At 37.8% G+C, this 22718-nt stretch overlaps 1 protein-coding gene across 1 annotated transcript in view; it reads left to right on the forward strand.

Annotated features, from left to right (window-relative positions):
- Positions 1-22718, forward strand: part of LOC139356369 (X-linked retinitis pigmentosa GTPase regulator-like) — a 72532-nt gene that overhangs the window by 21750 nt on the left and 28064 nt on the right. Inside the window, 7 exon segments of the mRNA XM_071070190.1 lie at positions 6314-6467; positions 9719-9843; positions 13894-13978; positions 13981-14078; positions 15947-16115; positions 21587-21678; positions 22037-22102. Coding sequence (XP_070926291.1) covers positions 6314-6467; positions 9719-9843; positions 13894-13978; positions 13981-14078; positions 15947-16115; positions 21587-21678; positions 22037-22102 — 789 coding nt within the window.

The raw sequence follows: 22718 nt of genomic DNA on the forward strand, positions 1-22718 counted from the left end.
TTCCTGACTTTTTAATGATCGCCATTCTAACTGGTGTGAGATGGTATCTCATTGTGGTTTTGATTTGCATTTCTCTGATGGCCAGTGATGATGAGCATTTTTTCATGTGTCTGTTGGCTGTATGAATGTCTTCTTTTGAGAAATGTCTGTTCATATCCTTTGCCCACTTTTTGATGGGGTTGTTTGTTTTTTTCTTGTAAATTTGTTTGAGTTCTTTGTAGGTTCTGGATATTAGCCCTTTGTCAGATGAGTAGATTGCAAAAATTTTCTCCCATTCTGTAGGTTGCCTGTTCACTCTGATGGTAGTTTCTTTTGCTGTGCAGAAGCTCTTTAGTTTAATGAGATCCCATTTGTCAATTTTGGCTTTTGCTGCCGTTGCTTTTGGTGTTTTAGACATGAAGTCTTTGCCCATGCCTATGTCCTGAATGGTACTACCTAGGTTTTCCTCTAGGATTTTTATGGTATTAGGTCTAACATTTAAGTCTCTAATCCATCTTGAATTAATTTTCGTATAAGGAGTAAGGAAAGGATCCAGTTTCAGCTTTCTACTTATGGCTAGCCAATTTTCCCAGCACCATTTATTAAATAGGGAATCCTTTCCCCATTTCTTGTTTCTCTCAGGTTTGTCAAAGATCAAATGGCTGTAGATGTGTGGTATTATTTCTGAGGACTCTGTTCTGTTCCATTGGTCTATATCTCTGTTTTGGTACCAGTACCATGCTGTTTTGGTTACTGTAGCCTTGTAGTATAGTTTGAAGTCAGGTAGCGTGATGCCTCCAGCTTTGTTCTTTTGACTTAGGATTGTCTTGGAGATGCGGGCTCTTTTTTGGTTCCATATGAACTTTAAAGCAGTTTTTTCCAATTCTGTGAAGAAACTCATTGGTAGCTTGATGGGGATGGCATTGAATCTATAAATTACCTTGGGCAGTATGGCCATTTTCACAATATTGATTCTTCCTATCCATGAGCATGGTATGTTCTTCCATTTGTTTGTGTCCTCTTTTATTTCACTGAGCAGTGGTTTGTAGTTCTCCTTGAAGAGGTCCTTTACATCCCTTGTAAGTTGGATTCCTAGGTATTTGATTCTCTTTGAAGCAATTGTGAATGGAAGTTCATTCCTGATTTGGCTCTCTGTTTGTCTGTTACTGGTGTATAAGAATGCTTGTGATTTTTGCACATTAATTTTGTATCCTGAGACTTTGCTGAAGTTGCTTATCAGCTTAAGGAGATTTTGGGCTGAGACAATGGGGTTTTCTAAATATACAATCATGTCATCTGCAAACAGGGACAATTTGATTTCTTCTTTTCCTAAGTGAATACCCTTGATTTCTTTCTCTTGCCTGATTGCCCTAGCCAGAACTTCCAACACTATGTTGAATAGGATTGGTGAGAGAGGGCATCCCTGTCTTGTGCCAGTTTTCAAAGGGAATTTTTCCAGTTTTTGCCCATTCAGTATGATATTGGCTGTGGGTTTGTCATAAATAGCTCTTATTATTTTGAGGTATGTTCCATCAATACCGAATTTATCGAGCGTTTTTAGCATGAAGGGCTGTTGAATTTTGTCAAAAGCCTTTTCTGCATCTATTGAGATAATCATGTGGTTCTTGTCTTTGGTTCTGTTTATATGCTGGATTATGTTTATTGATTTGCGAATGTTGAACCAGCCTTGCATCCCAGGGATGAAGCCCACTTGATCATGGTGGATAAGCTTTTTGATGTGTTGCTGAATCCGGTTTGCCAGTATTTTATTGAGGATTTTTGCATCGATGTTCATCAGGGATATTGGTCTAAAATTCTCTTTTTTTGTTGTGTCTCTGCCAGGCTTTGGTATCAGGATGATGTTGGCCTCATAAAATGAGTTTGGGAGGATTCCCTCTTTTTCTATTGATTGGAATAGTTTCAGAAGGAATGGTACCAACTCCTCCTTGTACCTCTGGTAGAATTCAGCTGTGAATCCATCTGGTCCTGGACTTTTTTTGGTTGGTAGGGTATTAATTGTTGCCTCAATTTCAGAGCCTGCTATTGGTCTATTCAGGGATTCAACTTCTTCCTGGTTTAGTCTTGGAAGAGTGTAAGTGTCCAGGAAATTATCCATTTCTTCTAGATTTTCCAGTTTATTTGCATAGAGGTGTTTATAGTATTCTCTGATGGTAGTTTGTATTTCTGTGGGGTCGGTGGTGATATCCCCTTTATCATTTTTAATTGCGTCGATTTGATTCTTCTCTCTTTTCTTCTTTATTAGTCTGGCTAGTGGGCTGTCAATTTTGTTGATCTTTTCAAAAAACCAACTCCTGGATTCATTGATTTTTTGGAGGGTTTTTTGTGTCTCTATCTCCTTCAGTTCTGCTCTGATCTTAGTTATTTCTTGCCTTCTGCTAGCTTTCGAATGTGTTTGCTCTTGCTTCTCTAGTTCTTTTAATTGCGATGTTAGAGTGTCAATTTTAGATCTTTCCTGCTTTCTCTTGTGAGCATTTAGTGCTATAAATTTCCCTCTACACACTGCTTTAAATGTGTCCCAGAGATTCTGGTATGTTGTATCTTTGTTCTCATTGGTTTCAAAGAACATCTTTATTTCTGCCTTCATTTCGTGATGTACCCAGTAGTCATTCAGGAGCAGGTTGTTCAGTTTCCATGTAGTTGATCGGTTTTGATTGAGTTTCTTAGTCCTGAGTTCTAGTTTGATTGCACTGTGGTCTGAGAGACAGTTTGTTATAATTTCTGTTCTTGTACATTTGCTGAGGAGTGCTTTACTTCCAATTATGTGGTCAATTTTGGAGTAAGTATGACGTGGTGCTGAGAAGAATGTATATTCTGTTGATTTGGGGTGGAGAGTTCTATAGATGTCTATTAGGTCTGCTTGCTGCAGAGATGAGCTCAATTCCTGGATATCCTTGTTAACTTTCTGTCTCGTTGATCTGTCTAATGTTGACAGTGGAGTGTTGAAGTCTCCCATTATTATTGTATGGGAGTCTAAGTCTCTTTGTAAGTCTCTAAGGACTTGCTTTATGAATCTGGGTGCTCCTGTATTGGGTGCATATATATTTAGGAGAGTTAGCTCTTCCTGTTGAATTGATCCCTTTACCATTATGTAATGGCCTCCTTTGTCTCTTTTGATCTTTGATGGTTTAAAGTCTGTTTTATCAGAGACTAGTATTGCAACCCCTGCTTTTTTTTGTTCTCCATTTGCTTGGTAAATCTTCCTCCATCCCTTTATTTTGAGCCTATGTATGTCTCTGCGTGTGAGATGGGTCTCCTGAATACAGCAGACTGATGGGTCTTGACTCTTTATCCAGTTTGCCAGTCTGTGTCTTTTAATTGGAGCATTTAGTCCATTTACATTTAAGGTTAATATTGTTATGTGTGAACTTGATCCTGCCATTATGATATTAACTGGTTATTTTGCTCGTTAGTTGATGCAGTTTCTTCCTAGCCTCGATGGTCTTTACATTTTGGCATGTTTTTTCAATGGCTGGTACCGGTTGTTCCTTTCCATGTTTAGTGCTTCCTTCAGGGTCTTTTGTAAGGCAGGCCTAGTGGTGACAAAATCTCTAAGCTTTTGCTTATCTGTAAAGGATTTTATTTCTCCTTCACTTATGAAACTTAGTGTGGCTGGATATGAAATTCTGGGTTTAAAATTCTTTTCTTTAAGAACGTTGAATATTGGCCCCCACTCTCTTCTGGCTTGTAGAGTTTCTGCTGAGAGATCTCCTGTTAGTCTGATGGGCTTCCCTTTGTGGGTATCCCGACCTTTCTCTCTGGCTGCCCTTAAGATTTTTTCCTTCATTTCAACTTTGGTGAATCTGGCAAGTATGTGTCTTGGAGTTGCTCTTCTCGAGGAGTATCTTTGTGGCGTTCTCTGTATTTCCTGGATTTGAATGTTGGCCTGCCCTACTAGGTTGGGGAAGTTCTCCTGGATGATATCCTGAAGAGTGTTTTCCAACGTGGTTCCATTTTCCCCCTCACTTTCAGGAACCCCAATCAGACGTAGATTTGGTCTTTTTACATAATCCCATACTTCTTGCAGGCTTTGTTCATTTCTTTTTCTTCTTTTTTCTTTTGGTTTCTCTTCTCGCTTCATTTCATTCATTTGATCCTCATCGCTGATACTCTTTCTTCCAGTTGATCGAGTCGGTTACTGAAGCTTGTGCATTTGTCACGTATTTCTCGTGTCATGGTTTTCATCTCTTTCATTTCGTTTATGACCTTCTCTGCATTAATTACTCTAGCCATCAATTCTTCCACTTTTTTTTCAAGATTTTTAGTTTCTTTGCGCTGGGTACGTAATTCCTCCTTTAGCTCTGAGAAATTTGATGGACTGAAGCCTCCTTCTCTCATCTCGTCAAAGTCATTCTCCGTCCAGCTTTGATCCGTTGCTGGCGATGAGCTGCGCTCCTTTGCCGGGGGAGATGCGCTCTTATTTTTTGAATTTCCAGCTTTTCTGCCCTGCTTTTTCCCCATCTTTGTGGTTTTATCTGCGTCTGGTCTTTGATGATGGTGATGTACTGATGGGGTTTTGGTGTAGGTGTCCTTCCTGTTTGATAGTTTTCCTTCTAATATTAAAATAAAGATCTGTTTTGCCATTGCCTCAATATGGCTTCATATCCTTAATACAGCATATTTTCTTTAAGGAGTAATATCTATTTGTCTTATTTATGAAGCAAACATTTTTATTAGAAAAAATTATAAAACCACATGGCCATAGACAGTTAGGTTTTCATTTGTAACCCCTATTGACAGAATGAGTTGATTAGATACTTTTTAGAAAAATGTTCTTTACAACAGAATGTCATATTATGTTTTCAAATCTGCCTGAATGTTTTCTCTTTTAATCCTGTCAGCAACTCTATTAGACAGGGATTATAACATCAGAGAATCTAAGTAACTCACCTGCTTGCCACAGCTAGTAATAATGAAGGTTTGGGTTCTGGCATGAATACCAAGCGCTTACCCTTCCTCCTGTAATAGGAGAAACTCAATGTACTAAACTCAGTGTACTAAGGAGAAGTGACTAATGTAATCGACAGTGCGCGTCCTAATGCAGCAGCGAGGAGCATGTCTCTAAAAGGACCCTTTCCTCACCACTCTTGTATCCTGTTTTTGTACTTTTTCATTTCTAGAAAACATATGACATAATATTTAATGAGTTACTGGAAGTCCTTTGGAATCACTTCAAAATATCAATATAAAGAAAAGCTTTTCCCCTCCTATTATAGTTGCATTTCCTAGTAAAGAAGCTTTACTTGTGAATAAATGTAGCATATGTACTATCAGTTTTAATTCTCAAGACAATTCTCTGAAATTGGGTTTTATAAAATAGATTATTAAACTACTTGTATTTTGTTTTATTTTATTTTTGAGATGGAGTCTTGCTCTGTTGCCCAGGCTGGAGTGCAGTGGCGTGATCTCGGGTCACTGCAACCTCCACCTCCTGGGTTCGAGCGATTCTCCTGCCTCAGCCTCCCTAGTAGCTGGGATTACAGGTGTACACCACCACGCCCGGCTAATTTTTGTATTTTTAGTAGAGACGGTTTCACCACATTGGCCAGACTCTTCTCCAACTCCTGACCTTAGGTGATGCGTAAACTACTTTTAAAAGGAAGAAGTTTTTCTGTAGGAGACACTCTTCACTTTTTATTTGACATAGTGAATTAGCTTAATGACAGTTGGTACTTTCTTTTTTATTTTTTGAGGTGGAATGTCGCTCTATCACCCAGGCTGGAGTGCAGTGGTGCAATCTTGGCCCACTGCAACCTCTGCCTCCTGGGTTCAAGCGATTCTTCTGCCTCAGCCTCCCGATGTAGCTGGAATTACAGATGCGTGCCATCATGCCCAACTAATTTTTGTAATTTTAGTAGTGATGGGGTTTCACCATGATGGCCAGGCCAGTCTCAAGCCTGGCCTCAAGCAATCCACCCGCCTTGGCCTCCCAAGGTGCTGGGATTATAGGCGTGAGCTACCGGCCGATAGTTGGTACTTTTTGAGCCGATGTAATTATGGGGACGTTTCAGGTAGTTCCCTGACTTATATGCCTTGTATCATACCTGTTACTTACCTAACTTTTATGTTTATGTATAAAAGATAAAATCATACCCATGTCATAATTTTTATAATTATGTACCTTTTCATTTTTCTCTTCCTTTGTCATTGAAAGATTTATACTTCATGTTAAGTATTCTTAAATGGGTTTTTTTTTTCCCCCAGAGGCACTTAACCTTCACTATAAAAGGTTGAATGTCACAATTTTTCCAGATATGATGGTACCAGTGTCTGCTTCCATAATGATTCTCTTGTATTTGCCCCTTTCGTTTCAGAGAATGCTGTGTATACCTTTGGCCTGGGACAGTTTGGTCAGCTGGGTCTTGGCACTTTTCTTTTTGAAACTTCAGAACCCAAAGTCATTGAGAATATTAGGGATCATACAATAAGTTATATTTCTTGTGGAGAAAATCACACAGCTTTGATAACAGGTAGGGATTAGAATTTCTGTTATATATTTATAGAACGGGGTGTATTTTATTACAAAATAAATTATATCTGGAATGAATGTATCTAACTTAAGTAAAGGAATTCATGACTGAGAAAAATGGAATTCCATGTTTACTATTCCAAAGTATAAAGTCGTGAGCTCCTTTTTATTATTTTAATTCAATTTAGAATACATGTAAATGATCCCAAGATTTAGAACCTCACAATAGCCTGCTGATGTCAGAAGTTAGACCATAATATTATTCTTTGGCAGAAAACAGGAATCTTTTTGAAATTATATCAGTTTGAAGGCTCTTAACTCTGCTCAGGCCAAAAGGAAAAAATCCCACAAGCAGAAACTTATTTTAAAACATTCTTCCTATTCAGTCTGACAGAGCTGCATTCAGGCCGAGTCGATTCTAATGTTTTTGCCATCTGGAGGCGTTTTCAGGAATGACTCCTTTCCTTCTCTTTCTACAGTGTTAGAGAAAAAGGCCCCTCAGAGACCAGTAAGTGGATACCTTCTTCCACAATGTGGTATCTCCTTCATGCAGGGAAATGTTCCTTTGAGCCCACTTCCCAGCCTCAAAACTATGTGCTGCTAATAATGTAGGACTCAGTAAAGATTCTCCCCTAAATGATTCAGTCACATATATGTAGGTAATGGATATAGTCCTCAGTTTTCAATGCTTTGTAACAAAAGGGTGTATAATTTCACTATTTCTGTCTAAAAATGGAGTGAATCATCGGAAAGTCAGAAATCATCTAGTATATTGACATAATCCATGTACTAGCATTTCTACTTTTTTCCCTTCTTTCTGAAAAGCTCCCACTATGAAAAAGCTCCCGAAAAAGGTACTGCTCGTCTAATGGTGTCTGGCTAGGGAAACTAGGAATCAGCAAATGCAAGATACACTGTTCCTTCTTCCCCAGAGAACCTTTCAGAGAGGATGACCTGCTCATTATCAAGTATCAATGCTCTTGAGAACATATCATGAAATAGCATTATATAGAATATGAAAAGTATTATTCGTTCATCATCTACTAAGAGTTGTTGATGTGTATCCCTTAACTATAGGGTCCTAGTGTCACTTTCTCTGTCCTTACTGTCATTTTCATCAACTCTAAACTGCCACTGATAGTAAATACATAGTTTTTAATCTGTCATCTAACATACAATTTGATTATTTAGTTAAATTTTCATAGTACCTTTACTCCTGATAAAAAGAGTTATAGCACAAATCATTGAACATTAACTTTGTTTGCCTTTTTGTTCATCAGTCGTCCCTAAAGAGCAAGTAGCGTGGAATTTTTTTTTTTTTTCATCTAGTACTAATGAGAAGTACGTAGTGAGTTATCTGCAAGGCCTTGCCAGTTCCCCATTATAGCCAGTGGCTCATATTTTTAAAAGCTCTCTGAAGTTGGAAGTGCCATCAGGCAGCTTGGATCAGGGTTTGTTTTTTTCAGGCAAAAGACAATCAAATTTAAAAGGCAAACCTTAAAAAAAATTTGGGTAAAGAAATCGGGTTGAAAAGAAGGAGGAAGGAAGGGATAAAGACGATAAGGAGTATATATAAAAGGAGGACATAAATACTTAATAGTAAGAATTATAAGAGTCTACAGCCTGGTCAACATGGTGAAACCCCATCTCTACTAAAAAAAAAAATACAAAAATTAGCCGGCGTGGCAGCGCGTGCCTGTAATCCCAGCTATTGAAGCTGAGACAGGAGAATCACTTGAACCCAGGAGGCAGAGGTTGCAGTGAGCCGAGATCGCGCCACTGTACTCCAACCTGGGTAACAGAGCGAGACTCCATCTCAAAAAATAAATAAAGAGTCCAAACACTGAATATCACTTATTTACATATTTACAGGGAATCTACTTATTTTTGTAAATTTATTTTTATACTTGCCACCTTACTGAATTATATTATTATTTCTAATGATCTTTCAGTCAGTTCTCTTGGATTTGCTTAGTATGCAGTCACTTTGCCATCTTAAATCAGAGGTCCCCAAAGGTGACCCAATTGTTTCCCAGCTTAAAACCATTCATTTTCCTTCTTAATGTCCTTAAGATAAAAGTTCCAAAATTCTTCATCTGAACTAATAGGACACTCCCTTTTCACCTCTTCAGACTCATCTCCTACCACTCTGGTGCTCCAGGCGTGTTAGTTGCCTTTCAGTTTCTTGCCCAAGCCACATTTGCTCTTGATTCAGAGGCTTTCTATGTACTGCTGACTGCCTGAAGATTTTTTGCTGCCTTCTTCGTGCCGCTAAACCCTACTCATCCTTTAGGTTTCCCTTTGAAAGCCTTCCCTAATCCCCAGACTAGAGGAAAATTCCCCTCCTTTGTACCATATTAACGCCCCCCCCCTTACTTCTGCTTCCCTGGCACTTACCCCAGTTGAGATGGAGGATATGAAGGAGCGGCTTGAAGAAAGGAGTGTGAAGGTTCGTAATAGCTGCTATGTCAGTAAGCAAAAGGGCTAACTGGTGAGAAGTGACAAGATTACTCATCATCGTTGTGGGCCCAGTTTCAGAGGGGACCCAAGTTTTGGTATAGGAATTAGTTAGCATTGTTCACTTATGGCATTTACTTCAACAGTATTCCACAGCCCAGGAGCCAGATTAGTTACGCTAAGCTAGTTGTAGAGATTTTATGCACATCCCACTCCCCAAGTCACATGACAACGTTTGGAGACAGTTTTTAATGGTCATGGCTGTAGAGTGGAGTTGTCCTACTGGCATTTACTGGGTAGAGGCCAAGGATGCTGCTGAACATCCTACAGTGCACAGGACAGACCCAAATGACCATGAATTATCTGGCCCCAAATGTCAATAATGCCAAAGTTGAGAAACTCTGATCTATCAATGACCTCAGGAAAAAGGAAAATAAGACTGTTGGGATGTAGGGACCAGAATACAAGCATCTCCTTCTTCTCTTGGAATATATGATGTGTATCTCAGGCTCTCATGCTGTATTGCTGCTGCTCCACACACTGCCTTGCATGACAGATCATCAGCTTCACAAACCACCAAGGTTAATTGATTTATTCTCAGAATATTTATTGCCTGATGTTACATGAAGAACCACAGAGACCGTAGAGAGTGTGGAAAGATCAATAGAGTAAATTCAATGCAGAATTTGAGGGGGATAATTAGAATTGCAGTATGAGTTAACATATTTATCTGTTTACAAGTAGATCCATACAAGTAACACTTTTATAATTCTCTTCATTATTTTTGCATTTTAGATATCGGCCTTATGTATACTTTTGGAGTTGGTCGCCATGGAAAATTAGGACTTGGACTGGAGAATTTTACCAATCACTTCATTCCTACTTTGTGCTCTAATTTTTTGAGGTTTATAGTTAAATTGGTAAGGCTATCACATTTCCCTGTTTATATTTTCATATTACTGTATTTGAATCTTTCAGTATTTCATAGAAAATAAGTACTTTTATGTTTGTATGGAAGAGTATCATAGATATATCTAATAAATATACTTGTTTCCTAGAAGCCAAATGTCAGACATTATGCCAGTCAGAAAATGTGTTGCTCCTAATTGTCCTCCTTTAGCATCTTCCTTTTTGCTGAAATCTTGACTGTTCTGCTTCGTTCTCATGTATCTGTTGAAAGCTGGGACTGTGCCATGCCTGCAAACTTGGTATCTTGTGTAGCACCCAGCAGAGTACCTTGCTCACAGTAGTCTTTAGTAAATATTTGCTGAATTAAATGTTAGACTCTCAAATCCTGCTCAGCAGAAAGTCTGATAATAAACAAAGAGTTTTGGTGGAACATGGTGGCTCACTTCTGTAATCCCAGCACTTTGGGAGGCCAAGGCGGGCGGATCACCTGAGATCAGGAATTTAAGAACAGCTTGGCCAACATGGTGAAACCCCATCTCTACTAAAAATACAAAAATTAGCCAGGTGTGGCACACGCCTGTAATCCCAGCTACTCGGGAGGCTGAGGCATGAGAATTGCTTGAACCCAGAAGGTGGAGGTTGCAGTGGGCTGAGGTCGTGTCACTGCACTCCAGACCAGGTGACAGTGAGACCCTGTCTCAAAAAAAAATAAAAAATAAAGAGTTTTGAAGATATGGTTTTTGGGCTAAATTTTCGTAGGTTAAGGATGTATTATTTCAGTGTCACATCACCATCATGCATCATACCTGTATTGTTTCTTAATATTTTTGCCAGTTAAGTTTTGACTTTTGAAAATTCTGTTGACTTGATGATAATATTGAAATTTGTCCTCCAAAGACTCAGTGTCTGATAATATGGACCACTTTCATTTATTGATTTGATAGTCATTTAATGAAAGCCTACTATGGGTAAGATAGTGTGCTAAGTATAAGAAATACAAAGTACTGGTCAGGTGCGCTGGCTCACACCTGTAATCCTAGCACTTTGGGAGGCCGAGGCGGGCAGATAACCTGAGGTCAGGAGTTCAAGACCAGCCTGGCTAACATGGCAAAACCCCGTCTCTACTAAAAATACAAAAATTAGCTGGGCATAGTGGCAGGCACCTCTAATCCCAGCTTCTTGGGATCCTGAGGCAAAATAATTGCTTAAATCCGGGAGTCAGAGGTTGCAGTGAGCCGAGATTGTGCCATTGCACTCCAGCCTGGGCGACAACAGTAAAACTCCATCTCAAAAAAAAAAAAAAAAAACAGAAAGAAAAAAAGAAATACAAAGTACTGTATACAGTGATGAATGAAATAACCACGTCCTCATTCATTGAGGACTTATTCATTATAGTCTTACAATTTTTAAAAAGGATATACAAAAATATATATAAATGTTAAAATTTAAAGTGTTATGAAGGAAAAATAGAACATTATAAAGTATCTAGAACCTATGTACAGAAAATACTGCACTATGGGGTTTTTTAAGCATTTTTCTTGAAAATGACTTATTTCTCAAAATTCTTTGAATGCTGATTTCATTTTTTATTGTTCCGTCATCATGCATATTTGCATTTATTTTCCTCTAAGGATTTACTTTTAAGCATTAAACTTAGAAAATGTTCATATAAAGAGGGCTTAGAGACATAATTAGCCCAAGAGACTGATTTATACTTTAAAAAAAAAAATTCTTCCAGTAGAACTTCTCTGAGCAATTTTTCACGTTTTTAATGTTTTTCCCAGATTAAAATAACATTTTCTAACTGTAAGGAGAAATGTAATCTGCCAAGTATTTTTTCTCTATATTATTTTAAAGTAAAAGTTAAATGGTGGATTAAACTTCTTCTAATTTTCAATCAGTGTTTAAAGAATATGTATGGTAATTATGTACATTTTTTTTTTTTTTTTTTTTTTTTTTTTTTTTTGAGATGGAGTCTTGCTCTGTCATCCAGGCTGGAGTGCAGTGGTGCGATCTTGGCTCACTGCAACCTCCGCCTCCTGGGTTCACACCATTCTCCTGCCTCAGCTTCCCAGGTAGCTGGGACTACAGGCGCTCACCACCACACCCGGCTAATTTTTTGTATTTTTAATAGAGACGGAGTTTCACCGTGTTAGCCAGGATGGTCTCGATCTCCTGAACTCATGATCTGTCCACCTTGGCTTCCCAAAGTGCTGGGATTACAGGCTTGAGCCACCACACCCGGCCAATTGTGTACTTATTTTATACATATTGTGTACACATTCTCGTTGTGCACACACATACATATAGACAGATTCACCAAGTCAGTCTGTGTAGGAAGCCTATCACTAAGTAAATGTCTTACAGCTGATAACTGAGAAAGCTGAAACTGGATCCTTTCCTTACTCCTTATACGAAAATTAATTCAAGATGGATTAGAGACTTAAATGTTAGACCTAATACCATAAAAATCCTAGAGGAAAACCTAGGTAGTACCGTTCAGGACATAGGCATGGGCAAAGACTTCATGTCTAAAACACCAAAAGCAATGGCAGCAAAAGCCAAAATTGACAAATGGGATCTCATTAAACTAAAGAGCTTCTGCACAGCAAAAGAAACTACCATCAGAGTGAACAGGCAACCTACAGAATGGGAGAAGATTTTTGCAATCTACTCATCTGACAAAGGGCTAATATCCAGAACCTACAAAGAACTCAAACAAATTTACAAGAAAAAAACAAACAACCCCATCAAAAAGTGGGCAAAGGATATGAACAGACATTTCTCAAAAGAAGACATTCATACAGCCAACAGACACATGAAAAAATGCTCATCATCACTGGCCATCAGAGAAATGCAAATCAAAACCACAATGAGATACCATCTCACACCAGTTAGAATGGCGATCATTAAAAAGTCAGGAAACAACAGGTGCTGGAGAGGATGTGGAGAAATAGGAACACTTTTACACTGTTGGTGGGATTGTAAACTAGTTCAACCATTATGGAAAACAGTATGGCGATTCCTCAAGGATCTAGAACTAGATGTACCATATGACCCAGCCATCCCATTACTGGGTATATACCCAAAGGATTATAAATTATGCTGCTATAAAGACACATGCACACGTATGTTTATTGCGGCACTATTCACAATAGCAAAGACTTGGAATCAACCCAAATGTCCATCAGTGACAGATTGGATTAAGAAAATGTGGCACATATACACCATGGAATACTATGCAGCCATCAAAAAGGATGAGTTTGTGTACTTTGTAGGAACATGGATGCAGCTGGAAACCATCATTCTTAGCAAACTATCACAAGAACAGAAAACCAAACACCGCATGTTCTCACTCATAGGTGGGAACTGAACAATGAGATCACTTGGACTCAGGAAGGGGAACATCACACACCGGGGCCTATCATGGGGAGGGGGGAGGGGGGAGGGATTGCATTGGGAGTTATACCTGATGTAAATGACGAGTTGATGGGTGCAGCACAGCAACATGGCACAAGTATACATATGTAACAAACCTGCACGTTATGCACATGTACCCTACAACTTAAAGTATAATAATAATAATAAAAAAATATTCATATAAAAAAAAAAGACACAAAATCTGTCTCTTATTTTTTTCATAAAACAATTTAATGACACACTATAGATGTGTGTTCTCTTATATTTGGGACACTAAGTTTGCGCTATTTAATACATTTAAAAATACCATATTTGTGATAGGTAGGACCATCCTAGAACCCGTACTTTCTATTGCACTTTAGAATACTTGGTTAGAGCATGGTGAGCTGAATAGAGCTGCCATTCTTGACATTTTTATCCAAAGAAGCTATCTTTTAATCCAAGGAACTTTGTTTCATCTTCTGGAAGTCCCAATTATAACTTAGTTTGCATGTCTTCCTGCAATTATCATGGATAAAATATGTTGTGAATTTTGATTTTGGGCACAAATAAAGAATGTGCTTAAATAATAATTAAAAAAAAAAAACTCATTTGTGTTTGAAGCCAATGTTGATTCGTTTTTCTGTGGATTTATGCTGCAGGTTGCTTGTGGTGGATGTCACATGGTAGTTTTTGCTGCTCCTCATCGTGGTGTGGCAAAAGAAATTGAATTCGATGAAATAAGTGATACTGCTTATCTGTGGCGACTTTTCTGCCGTATGGCAGTTTAACCTCAGGAAATGTACTGCAGAGAACTCTATCAGCACGTATGCGGCGAAGAGAGAGGGTACAGTGGTAGCCTATTCTGTATAATAGTATTATCTAGCACTGCAAAGAAAACTAGAAGAAAAAAATCTGTTTTCTTTTTAAATCAAAGGGTCTTCTCAGATAAATTTGCTAATTAAAATTATTAGAGTTAAGTGCTTACAAACTTTTAGAGTTAATTCAGAAAAATTCAGAAAAGCTTAATGCTTTTTTTAAAGACACAAACTGGAAAATTTAAATTATAGAAAACCTTTGCATATAGACAATGGTGTTATAAAAGCATCCTTTTATAGTCCTATTTTATCACCTCACATTGAATGCTGAATTGTTTTTTCAACTGCATGTGGCTTGAATTTCACCTTCTTATATGCTTTTTTTTATTATGGTAGTAAAAATACAACAAATATACCCACTTAACAGATTTTTTTTTTTTTTTTTTTTTTTTTGAGACGGAGTCTTGCTCTGTCGCTCAGGCTGGAGTGCAGTGGCGCGATCTCGGCTCACTGCAAGCTCCGCCTCCTGGGTTTACGCCATTCTCCTGCCTCAGCCTCCTGAGTAGCTGGGACTACAGGCGCCCGCCACCGCGCCCGGCTAATTTTTTGTATTTTTAGTAGAGACGGGGTTTCACCGTGGTCTCGATCTCCTGACCTTGTGATCCGCCCGCCTCGGCCTCCCAAAGTGCTGGGATTACAGGCGTGAGCCACCGCGCCCGGCCACTTAACAGATTTTTAAGTGTGCAATACAGTATCGTTGACTATAGGTACAATGTTACGTTGTTCAGAACTCTGTAGGACTTATATAATGCTACATTCTTTTGTCTTTCAGTTAAGCCTCATGAGCAGTGGAAGATTGTACACTATAAACAATGAAATGGGAAAACAAAGGAACTTCAATTAGAGAGAGGAAAATATTCCCTCTTAATTAAATTTAGAGATTTTTCTTCTGTGTTTTAAAATTATTGTTCCAATGACATATATATATGTGTGTGTGTGTGTGTGTGTGTTTTGTTTTTTGGGGTTTTTTTGTTTTGTTTTTTGTTTTTTTTGAGACAGAGTCTCACTCTGTTGTCCAGGCTGGGGTGCACTAGCGCAATCTTGGCTCACTGAAACCTCCACCTCCTGGGTTCAAGCAATTCTCCTGCCTCAGCCACCTGAGTGGCTGGGACTACAGGCACACACCACCATGCCCGGCTAATTTTTTTGTATTTTTAGGAGAGACGGGGTTTCACCAAAAACCCCGTCTTTTTAGGAGAGATGGGGTTTCACCAAGGCTGGCTTCAAACTCCTGACCTAAAGTGATCCACCAGCTTCGGCCTCCTAGCATGCTGGGATTACAGGCGTGAGCCATCAAGCCCCGCCCCAATGGCACATATGTTTTTTAAAGTAAATGGTAAATAATTTTTGAAGGTGACATTCCTTTTTTTGAAAATTACTCTAAGTTTCAAAACATGTTTTTTTGAAGGTTCCTAGCAGTTTTATTTGTAATAGCCAACATATTTCTTTTGAAGTAAAAAGGTTAAATCTGGTGTTTTGTTTGAAAAAGCATATATGGAAAAGTTGACAAATACCCCATCAGTGTTTTGTAGTTGTTATTAATTTACATCTTCTAAGTAATTTTTTGTTTCTTAGGGAGTGTGGAGAAAATGCACACACACTTTTCCCCCGTTATGTGAAAAATAAAGCTTCCAAATTGAAATTTAGAGCAACTAAGATACAGAGACAACAGAACAAAATGTTTTTGAGCCTTTGGGAATTGAGAAGTAAATGCTGTGAAGTGTTGGCATACTTTGAACTCTTTCTCTTAAATATTTTTGCAACTTTTAGGAAGGTTTATATCAATATTAAATCTATAACATCATTTAATAGTTTGTTTAACCTGCTTATTTTAAAGGAGAGGTCTCCAGATTCTATTTCAATGATGAGAACACTACCTCCAATAGAAGGGACTCTTGGCCTTTCTGCTTGTTTTCCCCCCAGTTCGGTCTTTGCACATTGTTCTGAGAGTAACCTCCTACCGAGCGTCTTATCTGAACAGGACCTCATGCGCCCAGAGGAACCAGGTAACATTTGCTACTCTGTCTGCTCTCAGGATAAATGTGCCTTTTATTCCTGTTTTTATGTTTATCTTAAGATGTTTTCTCCAGTTATTTAAATTGTTCTCTCCCTGGTTAGAGCCTAACATCCCTCATTTGAACTCAAATCCAGGAATATCCTTACAAATAGAAAGCACCATCGGTGCCCCAAGACTGCCGTGTAACCACAGCAGCATATCTTTATAGAGCAGTGGGTAACAGTCGTAGCACCTTCCTTAACTGTATCCCCTTTAAACCCTGAAACCACTCGATGAACTTAGGAGGGAGTTACAGTCCTCATTTCAGAGATGAGAAAAGCAAGGCTTGGAGAGATCAAGTGACTTGCTCAAGGTCACTCAGCTTATAAATGAAGTGGTCAGAATTTGAATGCAGGTCTTCTGGATCTATGTGAAATTCTATATGTAGGCAGTATAACATAATGGTGAAGAGCATGGAATATGGAGTTAAATTGATCTGGGGTCAAATGCCAATTTTGACATTTACTAGCTGTGTGACTGACTTTGGGAAAGTTACTTAACCTCTCTAAGCCTCAGTTTCCTTGGCTTTGAAATTGATTTAATAATACTGACTTCAGAGAGTGATTGAGAGGATTCAGTGAGATCAGGCATATAAAATAATTAGCATTGAGCCCAGCACCTCTAGAAACACCTCAGTAAATGTTGTTATGATTAATATTAATACCTTTACCTCACTACCTGTTAGATACAGATTTCACGTGTTAAGTTGTAATCCCAGCTCTTTCACTATGCTATACCTATTCTGACTAATTTTCTTTACAGATATTTGTGTATTTTAGGAGTGTCTGTATGTTACTGCAGGATGTCTAAAGAGGGAATAGTCTCTCTTAATTAAATTTAGGGATTCTCGTGTGTTTTAAAATTATTGTTCCAATGACATATATTTTTTGAAGTAAATGGCAAATAATTTTTGAAGGAGACATTCCTTTTCTGAAAATTACTGGAAGTTTCAAAACATATTTTTTTTTGAAGATTCATAGCAGTTTTATGTGTAATAGCCAACATACTTCTCTATTTGATAGGGGTAGGACAAGAAACCAGGACCAGGAGATCAGAAAGTAAGTAAATTTGAAATTAAGAAGATGAACCTGTCATCAGGGACTAAGAATCAGGGTCTAGAAACAGATAATTTTTGTATCTTTGAGATCCGGAAGCTAGGCAAAGGGTTGAGGTAATATAGGATTGGGAACTCAGGTAAGAATTGTGGGCTATGGTAATGGGATATTATATCTAACTAGGACCTTAGTAATGAGCTGATTTATTGCACCTGACCCACAACTTTTGTATGTTTTCTTTTGAAATAAGAATCAGTGTCTAATGGTACTCTTCAGCCCTGGACATGGAAAAAGTAGTAGATTCTGACAAGCAGTATGTAGTGTGTACAAGGAAAAAAGACATTTATGGTTTAGAGAAAATTGTTTCTCAGTCCCAGAGATTTGAATGTGAAAATATGCATGATTTTGTAGCTAGATCAAAAGGAAATGCCATCTCTTCTTGTCTTCTTGTGACTGCTAACACTCTCTTCTTAATAAAACTTATTTTGAAAGTTGTGTCTAACATATACTGTGACATTTTCTAAATCATTCACAGACTTCAGTCTTTATAATGGAGGAAAAGTATATCAGGATACGTCTTACTAAGGAGGTGTCATTTAAGCTAAAGGATAAGAAAGGGATGGCTACACAAGGAGAATAGATGTATTTCAGGCAAAGAAAATAATATAGGCAAAGAAAATAATATAGGCAAAGTTTTGGAGGCAGTTAAGAAGAAAAAGACAACCAGTGGGGCTAGAAAGTGAGAGAAATGGTAAGACAAAGCGGTATTGGAGAAAGAGACAGTGAAAAATTATTTATGGTTTTATAGGCCATGAAGACCTACTTGATATGAATGTTTTTCTTAAGTGCAATAGAAAGTCATTAAAAGATTTTAAGCAGTAGACTAATGTATTCCAGTCCTATTTCCACTTTAAGATGATTATGATCACTTCTACTTCCATATAGATTATACAGAGGCCAGACTAGAAATAGGAAGAGTACTTGTGAGCCCTTTGCAAGAGGTGATAATGTATGGACCAAGGTGTTTGCAGCGTAGATGGAGAAAAGAAAAAGAAAAGAGAAGAGGGACAATGTGAAATACATTATAGACATAAAAACCAACCGGACTTGCTAAACTTATGAATGCACCACACATAGGTGTGAATTAAAGTGAGGAATCAAGGATGATTTCTAAGCAAGAGGAAGCTTGACACATTTGAGGAATAAAATTAAGAACCAAGCCTTGGATATCTGTGAGGCATCCAAGTAGAAATATCAAGCTGATTGTTGAAACACAAGCCTAAAGTTTAGAAGAGAGCCCTGGACTAGAAATATACATTTGGAAGCCATCAACATAGAGATGGTATTTAAAAGAGATGGGCATGGTAACTTATGCCTATAATCCCAGTATTTTGAGAGGCTGAGGTGGGAGGATTGCTTGAAGTTAGGAGTTTGAGACCAGCCTGGGCAACATAGCAAGACCCCCTCTCTCTATTTAAAATAATAATAAAATCCATGGATGTTGGTGAAATCACCTGCTAGAGAGTCGAGTCAGAAGAGAAGAGGGCCCAGAATGCAGCCCTAAGAACGTCTAATATTTGAGAGGTAGAGAAGGAAGAGCTGGCAAAGAAGCCTTCCTCAGCTTTGTCAGCCAGTAAGGCAGGAGGTGGGAAATGAGGACAGTGTAGTGTCGTGAATGCAAAGTACTGCTCAAAGATCAAGGGAAAATAGCTCAAAGAAGTATCCAGTGGATTTGGTATAATGGAGTTTACTGGTGACCTCGACAAGAGCAGTTCTAGGGGAAGATCAGGGAAGAAGCCAGAGTGTTAAGAGTCAGTTATGAATGGGAAATGAGGAAATGAAGAGGAGATAAGATGAGCAGATAATTCGTTTGTGTATTTGCCAATGAAGTGGAGCAGAGAAATGGTCTGGCAGCTAGAGGGGGATGTGGGCTCAATAGAAAATATTGGAGCACATTTGTATGGTAATGAATGAGCCAGTAGTCCTGGAGAGGGAGATAGCACAGAGGAGAGAAAGTATAACCAAAGTTGTAAAGCTCTTGCAAAACAGGAGGGGCCAGCATAGAGAGTGGTCTTTGGTAACAGGAAAAACACATCCTACATTTTAACAGGCAAATGAGAACTTGGGTACAAATATAGGTAGTTGTGTATGTTTGTTGGTGAGGAGATCAAGTGGATCAGATATGATGACTTCTGTTTTCTCAGTCAAATCTGAGGCAAGGCCATCAGTTTAAATAATCTGCTATGTATTTTCCAAACCTATATTCTCTGCCCTCTCCAATCTGTCCTGCGTAACACTTTCCACAGTGATCTTCCTAAGGTGCAATTCAGTTTACATGTGCTCCAGTGTCTTCAGTGAATTCCTAATTATGAAAATAAGTGTTAATTTTCCTATCTAATTCCCAATTCTAGCTTTATCTCTCAATACTCTTTTCCTTACAATCTTCATTTGGTAATAGGTAGTTTTATGGTAGTAACGTATTATGATAGTCTACAAACAGTGGCTCTTGGGCCAAATCTAGCTGGCCACTTGTTTTTACAAATAAAGTTTTATTGGAACCGAGCCATACCCATTCCTTTATGTATTGTCTGTGGCTGCTTTCTGCTACAATGTCATAGGTTAGTTAGGACAGAAACCATATGGCCCAGGAAGCCTAAGATGTTTACTATATGGCCTTTTAGAGAAAAGTTTGCTGATTCTTAATTTTGATCAGACTGATCTCTTCAGTCTAACTTAGTGGAAAGAACAAGGGCTGTGGAGTCAGACACACCTAAGATTGACACTGGACACCAACAGTCACTGAAACTTAATTTCTTCATTTACAAAATGAGAATATAATACTTAACCTTCCTTGTTGTCATAGGGTCAGTGTAACATATATAAAAGCATGTGTTTGTGGCACTTGGTAAGCCTTCAAGACAAACTCCTTTCCTCTGCTCATTTGCTCAGACTACTGTTCTGCTGCTTTATTAGGAATGGGCTTCATTGTCTTCCCCTTACACCTCCATCTCTGCCTCTCAGAATTCTACTTATCCTTCTATGTACCTCCATAGTGAAACTTTTCCTGCTTCCCAACATACGGATGTAATTTCTCATAGACTATAACTTCATGGCAGTTAAAATTTTTTAACAACAAACAACAAAATTGTAATTGCTAATACTTAATAAACTTATTACTATATGTATATCAAAACATCTGTTTTATACCTTAAATATAGATGATAAAAAATAAAAAAGAATTAGCAATTACTTAGGTTGCTATTCTGCATATTACCGCACATGGAATAAATACCAAATGATTATTTGCTCATTCAATTCAGTGGATTTAAAGGGGAGGGATCAGTGTGGACTGTCATTTTTTAGTGAAGACTTCATTACGGAGCTACTTCCAAATGTATCAGTGGTCAATGAAGGCATAGTGAGAAATTGAGAAAAATGTAAAGTCAAGTAGAGCCTATGACTTTTAATTATCTACTTTATGATGTAATAACCTTGCAGTTTTCTGTGAAAGGTTCTAGGTATTTATACTAGTTATCTGTTGCTACATTTTAAAAATGACCCTAAAACTTAGCAGGTTAAAACAAAAAGCATTTATTATTTCACACAGTTTCTGAGAGTCAGGAGTCCAGCAGGAGCTTAGCTGGGTGGTTCTGGCCCAGGTTCTTTCATAGGGTTGCAGTCACACTGTCAGATGGGGTTGCAGTTATCTGAAGGCTTGACTGAGGCTGGAAGATCCACTTCCAAGCTCATTCACATGGCCATTGGCAGGAGGCCTCATTTCCTTGAGATGCTCACAACATGGACTCCTACAGAGCAAGTGATTGGAGAGAAAGAGAGAGAGTACACGTATGTAGCCAGGGTTGGAGGGGGAGAGAGAGAGCAAGAGAGCGAGGACAAGGGTGCATACATGTGTATAACCAAAACAGAAGCTATAATGCTATCACAGGTACGTCTGCTTTATTTTACTGGCTGTGCACATACAGACCAACCTGGTATAATGTGCAAGGGAACTACACAAGAGGATGAACACCAGGAGGATGTAAGTCGTTGGGGCCCTTCTTAGGATTAGCTATTACAGTGCTCGATACCTGGGTAGTTATTTATCCCAAAGGAATAGTGTTTGCCTGTTCATATGAATGAAACAATTGTAATCTAATTGGTGTCAACATTTTTAAACTTTCACAAAGATGTTAAAACCTGTGTCACTGTGAATGAATTCTTTTCAGTTTCCCTGACATGAGGCTAAAGGACTTTTAGTAAAATTATACCTACACTTTATATTATAGAATAATTTCTGTTTTCTCTCCAGTTGCCTTTTACTTTTCTGTTGAAATCTGGATTTCCTTTTTCCCATTTAATCATTCAGATTATTTTCTAGATGAAATGACCAAAGAAGCAGAGATAGATAATTCTTCAACCGTAGAAAGCCTTGGAGAAACTACTGATATCTTGAATATGGTAATGATTTCCTATCTGTTTATCTAAATATGAGTTTGAATTTTAGTTCATTGTGTATGTGAATGTGTGTATACTTCCTATACTCTTATATGCATGAAAACCACTTTCTTATTTCTTATTTTGTTTGTTATTTTTAACCAACTATATTGAGATATAATTCACATATAAAATTTGTTTTGATCCTCACATCATTAGTATGGCAATTGAGAGTGGATTCTATTACTATCTGAACTGTTTTCCCTTCATTATATATGTATATATGCACACATATATATAAAATTTGTACTATATATATAGTACAACCACATAGTATATATACTGTATTCTTTTTATAATATATATTTTTTATTTATTTCAGACACACATTATGAGCCTGAATTCCAATGAAAAGTCACTAAAATTATCACCAGTTCAGAAACAAAAGGTATAATATGGAGATTTATTTTCATTATTGTTGATAAGAGCAGTTTAAGTTAATTTTTTGGATGGTTTTTGGAAAGAACACAAGAAACATAAGCATTTACTTACTTTAGAATTTAAAAGACAGAGGGATACAATGTAGATAACCTCCATTTTGCCGTGTTCTGATGTTATGTATTTTCTGTAAAGAAACAAGAGTGGAAGCATTTTATTGCTGAAATTTGCTCTTTGGGATCACTAACTTCAGTTATACTAGCCATACTTTTCCTTCTGTCAAGCCATAGGTTATGATTGCAGTTCTTATGTGTAGGAAAAGACTACCATTTATTGATAGAGTGGCTCTCTGACTTTGGTTGAGTATGACTTTGAATGAATTACTATGCTGACTTTACTGAATGATATTAATACCTTTTTTAGCTTTACAATTTTGTGATTTTAGTGAAAATGTTTGATAACCTTTCCCAATATTTGGTTGGGCTTTAATTTATCAAGAAATTGATAGCATAAAAATAAGATTAAACATTTGGAAATTAGAGACTGTTCATGGGTAGGAAAGAGAGACTTTTAATGAATAACAAATAGAAAAAGAAGGGAATAGGCTGTGGTTTTCACAACCGTAG

The sequence above is a fragment of the Macaca nemestrina genome, chromosome 9, assembly GCF_043159975.1.
Source record: "Macaca nemestrina isolate mMacNem1 chromosome 9, mMacNem.hap1, whole genome shotgun sequence".
NCBI lineage: Eukaryota > Metazoa > Chordata > Mammalia > Primates > Cercopithecidae > Macaca > Macaca nemestrina.